The 10,621-nt window shown below is 42.1% G+C and overlaps 2 protein-coding genes across 2 annotated transcripts in view; both read left to right on the top strand.

Annotated features, from left to right (window-relative positions):
- The window catches only part of sez6l (seizure related 6 homolog (mouse)-like), a gene marked incomplete at its 5' end in the record, with an annotated part of 3,495 nt that extends 1,582 nt beyond the window's left edge, over positions 1-1,913 (top strand). The window contains 2 exons of the mRNA XM_079363757.1: positions 279-384; positions 458-1,913. Of these exons, the coding sequence (XP_079219883.1) occupies positions 279-384; positions 458-490 (139 nt within the window). The remainder of the gene's footprint in view (positions 1-278; positions 385-457) is intronic.
- Positions 1,914-7,126: 5,213 nt separating this feature from the next.
- On the top strand, positions 7,127-9,746 carry ubc (ubiquitin C). Its single transcript, XM_079365025.1, has 2 exons — positions 7,127-7,428; positions 8,654-9,746. The coding sequence occupies exon 2, from the start codon at positions 8,661-8,663 to the stop codon at positions 9,348-9,350; it is 690 nt and encodes a 229-aa protein (XP_079221151.1). The 5' UTR covers positions 7,127-7,428; positions 8,654-8,660; the 3' UTR covers positions 9,351-9,746.
- The last annotated feature ends 875 nt before the right edge of the window (positions 9,747-10,621 follow it).

The raw sequence follows: 10,621 nt of genomic DNA on the forward strand, positions 1-10,621 counted from the left end.
AAATTTAATAGTTAGAAAAATTCTTGAGTATTCAGTATTTTGTAAAAGCGAGACCTGCAAATAGAAAAAGAAGTTCTGAGCTGTGCACTCAAACGTTTGATTGTTCGCTTTGTTGACTCACGCTGAATAATGCGACAGGCTGTCATTGCACATCCTGGTATTTAGGCTTACTGCATTAATCCCTCATGTGCTAGGACTCACTTAAAATGTGCAAACAGTTTCCAATAAGGAGTAAGAGAATATTTGTGCTTCCTGTTTTCTCTCTTCCCGTGTGCTAGATGTCGGTATCACTCCAACTTAAGGCTTCCTCTGATCTACCCTCACCCGTACCGACAGATCACTGTGGAGACAGAGTTTGACAACCCGCTGTACGAGACAGGAGGGGTGAGTCTCCTCCCGCTTGTTTGTTCATCATCCGCTGCACACACGATGCTAACGTCTCCTCTCACGTGTTCAGCAGGACACTCGCGAGTACGAAGTATCGATATGAGAGACTTCACGAAAGACATTTCTGAACCAGGACTGACCGCCCCCTCCCGACTCCTCGTCCCCTCCTCCCTCCTTCTCCGTCCAGGAGGAGGCGTTGTAAATACAAACAGATGATGTCCAGCCCCTTCTGCCGGGAGACGCAGTGATCCATCCTGTTCTCCTCCTCCTTCGGCCGGACGGGTCTCATGAGGTGGTGATGACAGATCGGAGAGAAGAGACGAAGCGGGAGGAGACAGAAGAGTCGGCGTTTGTGGATCAGTGTCGGAGAAGATTGGAGAAGTAAGTCAGAGGAAACAAAAAGACCCAAAGATCATCGCAGAACATCGAGCGTGGTGAGAGAGGTGGAGATGTTTGGTGTGAAATGTGAAGGAGGGGAGAAGGGGGAAGAGTGAGGGACAGGAAACAGGACATGAAGCACTTTTTAGTCTTTTTTGTTAAAGTAATAAGTGTCAGAAGAGGAGGGAGAATAAAGCCTTCAGATTCAGACGCCACGATTTTTCTGATTTTTCGTGGTTAGCAGCAGAGCGTTAGCGTGCACACCCTTCCTTTAAAACCTCCTGAGTTTTACGTCCATGTTCTGTCAGAGCTGGATTCATCCTCACACAACAACTACGGCAGCTTTAAAACCTCAAGACAAAGAAAAGAGTTCACCGTGGGGGGGTCACAGGAGACGCAGAGTAAGTGTAACGCTAACAGTTACTGTCCAATTAAGACAGTGGGGGGTGGAGCGGCTACTCCTTCATCCAAAGGAGTCAGTTGAGGAGGTCCAGGCATCTGATCAGGATCCTCCTGGACGCCTCCAATTAGAGGTTTTCCTGTCATGCCCAATTAAGGAGACCCCCGGGGTCGACGCAGAGTTCGCTGGCCATCCCGGAGGAGCTGGGTCGACTTACTTCGCCTGCTGCGTCGCGACCCGAGCTCAGATAAGAGGAAGAAAAAGGCAGGAGAGAAAAATAAGAAATGAGCCAATACTGGGTTCTCTTTAAACGTAGCCGTGGTGACACGCAGTAACGCCCCTCGCTCTGTTGCCATGGTTTTCACAGGTGCTGCCAAATAATCTGGACTGAAATCTTAAGGAAATGAAACTGTAGGTTTCTTAGAGAGACGCATTCAGGTAGAGAGGACGTGCAAAATCAAGAGTCACCACCTGAGAACAGAGAAGAAGTAAGGGAGGGGGACTTCATGTCCTTTGGTATCTAGTCTGACACAAGGTGTGAGCTGTCTCCTGTCCCTGAACCCCCCCCCCCCCCTTTCCTTCATCTGCAGCCGGTCCAGCTCTGGTCCTAGCTGTAGTTGGTATTTAAGCCTCTGACTCTCAGGCCGGGGAAGAGCGGGGGTCTTATTTCTCACATGTAGTTAGAGTGATGACTGTCATAGAGCGGCCTCGGGGTCCGCACCGGCTGATGATTAAAAAAAAAGCACTGTTCCAGATGTGGAGGTTGAAATGTGAATAGAGTAGCTGTAGTTAACAGACCGATCAGCCCACCAGATGATGTATTTATTTTGATGTACTGTATATGTGGCGTTTTATGAAGATTGATAAATGTACATTTTCATTATGAGAAGACAAATGTTAACAGTTTCCCAAAATAAAGATGTAAAACTTCAATAAAAAGAACAAAACACTTTTTAAATATAGAGGTGTTGTGTTTGATTCTTTCATAAATTCTTTTCACGTTTCGTTTGTAAAGGAGCAGTCTGTCACTCTGCCCCCTAGTGTTTAAAATGAGTACTGTAGTCTAAACTCTAATCATCACAGAGAGCTGTCTGGCTCCGCCCCCCTCCTCTCACACAGGTCAGCCTGTGGTGGACACTGTAGCTTCAGTGTTTAGCCAGCTCTGCATGTAGAGACACTGTAGCTTCAGTGTTCAGCCAGCTCTGCATGTGGTGGACACTGTAGCTTCAGTGTTTAGCCAGCTCTGCATGTGGTGGACACTGTAGCTTCAGTGTTTAGCCAGCTCTGCATGTGGTGGACACTGTAACTTCAGTGTTTAGCCAGCTCTGCATGTGGTGGACACTGTAGCTTCAGTGTTTAGCCAGCTCTGCATGTGGAGGACACTGCAGCTTCAGTGTTTAGCCAGCTGTGCATGTGGTGGACACTGTAGCTTCAGTGTTTAGCCAGCTCTGCATGTGGTGGACACTGTAGCTTCAGTGTTTAGCCAGCTCTGCATGTGGTGGACACTGTAGCTTCAGTGTTTAGCCAGCTCTGCATGTGGTGGACACTGTAGCTTCAGTGTTTAGCCAGCTCTGCATATAGAGACACTGTAGCTTCAGTGTTTAGCCAGCTCTGCATGTGGTGGACACTGTAGCTTCAGTGTTTAGCCAGCTCTGCATGGGTCTGTAAAGCTTTCTGCGTTCTAACCTCTCTCCATGTTTCATCTCCAACATTGATCCTAGTTTGAGCAGCTTTCTGCTGCTGGAGCTTATGCCAGGTTGAGATCACAGACGTCAAACATTTTGACTCAAACAGACTTGACTGATTCTTCACACTCACATTTCAATCATTCAATATACACTCAACAAAAATATAAACGCAACACTTTTGTTTTTGCTCCCATTTGTCATGAGATGGACTCAAAGATCTAAAATTCATTCCAGATACACAATATTACCATTTCTCTCAAACATTGTTCATAAATCTGTCTAAATGTGTGATAGTGAGCACTTTTGCTTTGCTGAGACAATCCATCCCACCTCACAGGTGTGCCACATCAAGATGCTCATCAGACACCATGATTAGTGCATAGGTGTACCTTAGACTGTCCACAATAAAAGGCCACTCTGAAATGTGCAGTTTTGTCTCACAGCAAAATGCCACAGATGGCGCAAGCATTGAGGGAGCGTGCAATTGGCATGCTGACAGCAGGAATGTCAACCAGATCTGTTGCTCGGGCATTGAATGTTCATTTCTCCACCATAAGCCGTCTCCAAAGGCGTTTCAGAGAATATGGCAGTACATCCAACCGGCCTCACAACCGCAGACCACGTGTAACCACACCAGCCCAGGACCTCCACATCCAGCAGGTTCACCTCCAAGATCGTCTGAGACCAGCTACTCAGACAGCTGCTGAAACAATTGGTTTGCATAACCAAAGAATTTCTGCACAAACTGTCAGAAACCGTCTCAGGGAAGCTCAACTGCATGCTCGTCGTCCTCATCGGGGTCTTAACCTGACTCCAGATCGTCGCCGTAACAGACTTGAGTGGGCAAATGCTCACATTCGATGGCGTCTGGCACGTTGGAGAGGTGTTCTCTTCACGGATGAATCTCGGTTTACATTGTTCAGGGCAGATGGCAGACAGCGTGTGTGGCGTCGTGTGGGTGAGCGCTTTGCTGATGTCAATGTTGTGGATCGAGTGGCCCATGGTGGTGGTGGGGTTATGGTATGGGCAGGCATCTGTTATGGACGAAGAACACAGGTGCATTTTATTGATGGCATTTTGAATGCACAGAGATACCGTGATGAGATCCTGAGGCCCATTGTTGTGCCATACATCCATGAACATCACCTCATGTTTCAGCAAGATAATGCACGGCCCCATGTTGCAAGGATCTGTACACAATTCTTGGAAGCTGAAAATGTCCCAGTTCTTGCATGGCCAGCATACTCACCGGACATGTCACCCATTGAGCATGTTTGGGATGTGCTTGACCGGCGTATACGACAGCGCGTACCAGTTCCCACTAATATCCAGCAACTTCGCACAGCCATTGAAGAGGAGTGGACCAACATTCCACAGGCCACAATTGACAATCTGATAAACTCTATGCGAAGAAGATGTGTTGCACTGCATGAGGCAAATGGTGGTCACACCAGATACTGACTGGTTCTGAGTCCCCAGACCCTCAATAAAGCAAAAACTGCACATTTCAGGGTGGCCTTTTATTGTGGACAGTCTAAGGTACACCTATGCACTAATCATGGTGTCTGATGAGCATCTTGATGTGGCACACCTGTGAGGTGGGATGGATTGTCTCAGCAAAGCAAAAGTGCTCACTATCACACATTTAGACAGATTTATGAACAATGTTTGAGAGAAATGGTAATATTGTGTATCTGGAATGAATTTTAGATCTTTGAGTCCATCTCATGACAAATGGGAGCAAAAACAAAAGTGTTGCGTTTATATTTTTGTTGAGTATAGTTGAGTATATCTGTTAGATAAAGATCGTTTTGGCTTTGTGATCTGCGAGCAGCCTCTTTCTTTGTTACAAAGCTTTTGATCGTCAGCTCTTACAACATGAGTAACATAAAAAGAGTTTAATCTACTTAAAATGTGCCAGAAGTTTCTTTGAAGTATCACGCTCACTCTCTGCGTGCAGTTTTGGCTTCACTTTGATTTGACGGGAAAGTTTTCTGGACTGAGCGCCGTTGTCTTGCAAATCTATCCTGATGGGTGGGAGGCAAATCCTGCCCTGCAGCATTTCCTCCACCGCCAACCCATTTTAATGTCCTAATGATTCCTTCTGTTGCCATCTCGAATGCTAATAAGAACATAATGCTTCCTGCCATGATAGCGATATCCAGAGGCTCTCCTGCTGCGGTGAATTCAAGTGTTGAGAAGCTTTTAACCAGATGCTTGATGATGTTTGAACCTCTGAGGGAGCCGAATGCTACCCACACAACTTTAATGAAGCGCACGCATTCACAGAGACACAAATAAATTACATTTATGTCTGCATTTGAGGCATTTAGTTAGAGCTAATTATGCAGACATAATGACAGCAGCAGCACAAGGAGATGGTTCATTTTATCAGCAGCTGACAGCGTGAGTCAAAACTTGCTCCACTGAGACGACAGATGCAGCTAATATTTGCCAAGAAATTTATGAGAGCAGTGCTGTTGGAAGATGTTTGGAGCATTTGTTTTATTGTGCAAAAGTCGCTGCTGTAATAAAGAGGGTTGTAAGCTTTAGTGGGTCTATTACAGCTCAGCTCATTGGTTTTAACAGCCAGTGGTGAAAGACGGCAGCCTGGAGGAGAAGGAGACACACTGAAACTCTCCATGTTGGATAACAGCACATGGCTCCTTCAAATCCAAACACACACACACACACACACACACACACACACACACCATGGACATATTTAAGATCCTATGTGATTTACACTTTTATAGTGGATGTTATCGAGGATGTTGTAATGAATACATGTAGAAAATGTGATTCTCACAACTTCAAACTTTTCATTATCGACAACAACTTTAAAAGATGAAAAGATAAACTACTTTTGTAAATATTGTCTTTTCAGTTCTGCAGATTTCATCAAAACAAATGTTGGTGTGACCAATTCATTGACAGTTGTCACCAGGACTGGTGCCAAACAGAAAGATGATCCTGTATCCATAAATCAGCCTCAGTGAAAGAAGTGACAGATTCTCAAACAGCCACACGCAGCTAAGAGCGTCATCTGTGAGTTGGTGGTAACTGCGCCACAGTTTTTATTACAGAAGTGACTCAGATGTGATTTTCCAGTAATCAGGAAAACTATTCCACCTCCGTAGGCCTTCAAAATAAAAGCTCTGTCAATAAAGTCTCCAAATAGGACTATGACATGATAGATTTTGATATAAACGCTGAGTGGTTAAATTCAGTCCATGACTGCCAGCTTGATAAAGTCTAAAAAGTTTTATTTTTACTTGACTTGTTCCTAATAAGGTTCCCAGTGCAGCATTTTAAAAACTGTATATTTTGTCATACAGTGGAAACCAAAAAATGTTAAATATTTTACCTTGTTGCAGGTAATATGCACTTCAGCTAAAACGATGTTCTTGATTATCTGAAATCAAACAACAAAGGGGAAGCACTCAATAGAGCATCTCTCCCCAGTCATTTCTGCAGACTGTGCTGTATTGGTAAATGACAGAATGGTAATAAGCAAGCACTGAAATCAATACTTTTCTTTGTGTTGGATAAATGCTTCAAATATTAGTTCTCTTAATGAATAATGAATCACACGACCCTGCTTGTCTAAATCTATATGAACTGTGCAAACCTGCATTAATGTTGTCATTTGTTTTCAAGGGGAATGAGGGTTGTGAACGTATTGACAGAGATGTAATCAGGTTTTATTGGCTCAGCAGAAAAAGTAATAATGAGCCAAGAATCAGTGTCATGAGCTGACGTGTTCATCCTGAGTACACTACAAAATACAGCCATCAGTTTGACAGCTGATGGTCGTCAACCATCAATAAATACCTTTGATTTGAGTTTGGTGTGTTCATGCAAAAAAAAGAGGTTGATTTCTCCTGTAGCCTAATGATCTTTTTAGGTGTTTAAAGAAGTTGCCAAAAGAAGTGCTGTGAAACTTTTTGGTTTTTCCTCCTTTAAAGCCAAGTGTACCGGTATTTCAGTTTTAATTAAATGTTTTTTTTGTTGTTGTTTTTTGAATAGGCTGTGATTTATTTCAATATCTATATCGCTTTAGTATTATCATTTTCTGGTCAGCTAGTTGTTTATTTGTTTATTCATTCCTATTATTAATAAATGTTTCACAGTTTAAATGTTTTTTTGTGTGTTTGTTTTACTGAAAATACTTCATAAAGAATAATAATAATAATAAACAAATCTTGTTTGTTTATTACTGCGGACTGTTTCCTGTTTTCCTTGGGTGCCACATCACTCGCATGTCACGTCTACATCCGCGCAGGCTGTCATGGGTCGTCATATTTTACTCTTACTTTTATCTAAAACGCTTTCTCCTCTCACCAAAGAACATTTAAAGGTATTTCTTTGTGGATAAATTTCAACTAAATAGTTCAAATTAATCGTTCAATCGTTTGATTTTTGAAAAAATACATTTTATAGTTCCACCGGGTGTGACAGCGGATGGATATTTTACTCGTTGTCTATAAATATCCCTCCGCTGCTCTTTGTGTGCTATAGTTTGCTTTGATCAGGAAACGGGAGTTTCACGTCGCCGGTTGGAATCATTTGCCTGTAAGTATTCTCCACTTTAACACTGAAAGACATAAAAAGAAACCTGCAAAGTGTCTTTTACATGTGAACACGTACACTTTGTTTAATTCTGTGTTTAACCAGTGTGAAAGGAGCTTTTTCTAACCCGTGAATCTTCTGATTTAGATAATTGCGTCAGCTGTTTTTGGTAGCTATCATTGCTAGCCGTGGCCTAGCCCGCGAAATACGTTACTCTAAATACTTTGACATAATGGGTTTTTTAATTTAATGGGATGAAAACTTCATATTAATATTTTTAATAGAGGTACGAAAGTAAACGTTTATGTAATGGTCGTTTAAACTCCAGAATCAGAACAAACTGTCGAGCTGCATCCGGTTACCTTAGCAACATTAGCTTGTTAGCTTTGGAAGGTGTTTTGTTGAAAAATGCATCCTTTATAGAACTTTACCTCGCGGAAGTGTTTTTAAATATAATATCTGAGGGCAGATCAGTGAGGACAAGTGTTTCATATAAACTTTACAGACTTCAATTGAAGTGTAATTTATGATTCTGTAGACTCGGTAGATAAAACAAATTATAGTTATAAATATAACCCTCAAACTACGGGATATAAAGACTGGAATATAAACCGCGTGCTGTACTTTTCTTCCATCTTTTTTAGCCTTAAAAGAGAAACAGCTGGTTTAACTGCCTCTTATTTAACATAACTAATAATGCGGAGCTTCTAGCAAGCTGTGGAGAACAGGGTCTATTGTTTAACCACAAAGCATCCAACATACAAAATACACGACCATGTAAACTGACCAGAGATGTTTTTGGTTCTGTTTATTGATTTATGTTGGCAATAAGACCAACAATGCAATACAATAATATAACTAAAGCTCTGCTATTCCATCAATTAGCAGTAGGCCTTTAGTTTTCGGGTTTTATTATAACAGATATATTTATGAATACTTTCTGACTGGTTGTTATGATGTCATTTACTGACCATCCTTCCTGACTAATAAAGATAAAGGGTCACATGTTTTCACAAGGTCAGATTTAATCATTCCCTTGTACTCGAGTTGATCCTAAAATTAAATATGGAGTTAAATCTCAGATCTAATTGTTGGTTTATGAATATTAGTTTGGTGTTTGAACAACTCGTGTCAGGATCCTGCTTTCTAGAGTGTAAAACAAAGAAATGTTTGTTACCTTTTTAAGATGATTTATTTTGTTTTCTTTTTATATTTCCCTTTTTTAAAGTGTCAAGATGCAGATCTTTGTGAAGACCCTGACTGGAAAGACCATCACTTTGGAGGTGGAGCCAAGTGATACTATTGAAAATGTGAAGGCCAAGATCCAGGATAAAGAGGGAATCCCTCCCGACCAGCAGCGTCTGATCTTCGCAGGCAAGCAGCTGGAAGATGGCCGCACCCTCTCCGACTACAACATCCAGAAGGAGTCAACCCTCCATCTTGTGCTCCGTCTGAGAGGAGGCATGCAGATCTTTGTGAAGACCCTGACTGGCAAGACCATCACCCTGGAGGTGGAGCCCAGTGACACTATTGAGAACGTGAAGGCCAAAATCCAGGATAAGGAAGGAATCCCTCCCGACCAGCAGCGTCTGATCTTCGCCGGCAAGCAGCTGGAAGATGGCCGCACCCTCTCCGACTACAACATCCAGAAAGAATCCACTCTCCATCTTGTGCTCCGTCTGAGAGGAGGCATGCAGATCTTCGTGAAGACCCTGACCGGCAAGACCATCACCCTGGAGGTGGAGCCCAGCGACACTATTGAGAACGTGAAGGCCAAAATCCAGGATAAGGAAGGAATCCCTCCCGATCAGCAGCGTCTGATCTTCGCCGGCAAGCAGCTGGAAGATGGCCGCACCCTCTCCGACTACAACATCCAGAAAGAGTCGACCCTCCATCTTGTGCTCCGTCTGAGAGGAGGAAACTAATCGACCTCTGCATGAAGCCGCCATGTTTTCCTGAAACAGCTCCTTCTGATCCAGCTGTCAGTCATTCCTTTATAAGTTTCAATAAAGGTTGAGCATTCCTGACTTTTGCTTTCAGTGACTTTTTATAATTTCACTTTGCGTTCTGCTGCTTCGGCTTCTCCATCTGGATTTGATGTAATTTTGAAGTGTTCAGTGAAAGAAAAGAGAAAAAACAAGTTGAGAATTAAAGAACGGTAAGATGTGAAGAAGGGATATGTTTTTGTTGAGTGGTTCAATGAAGTGTTTTCTAAAAGCTCTATACATCCGTGTGTTGGCAGCTGAAAGCTAAAGTCATGTTTTTACTTCATGCCTCTGGTAGCAGATGTCGCTCATAACTAATAAAAGTTGCTTCAGTGACTGGAAAGTTTCATTATTTCAGATTGGAGTAGAGGATGAGCTCGCTCGGGTGTTTAACCTGTCTTTGCTCCATATCAAATGGAGTTTATAGATTCATGTTTTGTTTGAATTAAATACAGTTATAAAACGTTGAGGGATGGAGTTGGAAATAAAGAAAGTTGGGTTATGCTAAAAAAAATTACACATTACATTAATGTAAAGATAAAAATATACTTTATTGAACACCCAGTGGGGGAAATAAGGGTTTCACAGCAGCTCCATAAAACAGTAAAACCTTCAATATAAACAGCACCAATAACAAACAAGTTAAGAACAGCTATGAATGTTTTATGAAACTAGTTTATCGATCTTGTTTCTGTTCTCTGATTTCTATCTAAATATTTCCAAAACGTTCACATAATTACAGGAATTCACGTTTAGACTCCAATAATATTTAGAGCCGTCTATGAAAAGATAACGGTAAAGAAAACGTAATTAGTAAAAAGTAAAAAGTTATCAGAATTCAATTTAAACTCTTTGAAGAATAAATAATTATTTACAGGTGTGTTTGTTGATAAGAGATTGAAATTATATTTTATAAACTATAATTAAAACGTAAGAGACAAACCAGTATAGACGTCATGGCGTCTAATCAGCTGATTGGCTGCTTCGTGTTGAACGTTTGAGTGACTGTTTGGGAAAATGGCGCGAACGGTTTCACAATCCGGAAGTAATGAAAGAGAACTGAGAGGAACAGGTGTTTAAATGAAGAGAAGATGGAGTTCATATTTGGATTAAAGACCACGTGACCTTTTTCTTCTGCTGTCCAGAAAAGAGTCACAGACCGCTAACAACAAGGAAGCTAACATGAAGGCTAAGGAAGCTAACATGTCGGA

This window comes from Symphodus melops (genome assembly GCF_947650265.1).
Source record: "Symphodus melops genome assembly, chromosome: 16".
NCBI lineage: Eukaryota > Metazoa > Chordata > Actinopteri > Labriformes > Labridae > Symphodus > Symphodus melops.

Excerpts from the sequence above, each read along its gene's own strand:
- ubc (XM_079365025.1), top strand. The coding sequence starts at position 8,661 with ATGCAGATCTTTGTGAAGACCCTGACTGGAAAGACCATCACTTTGGAG.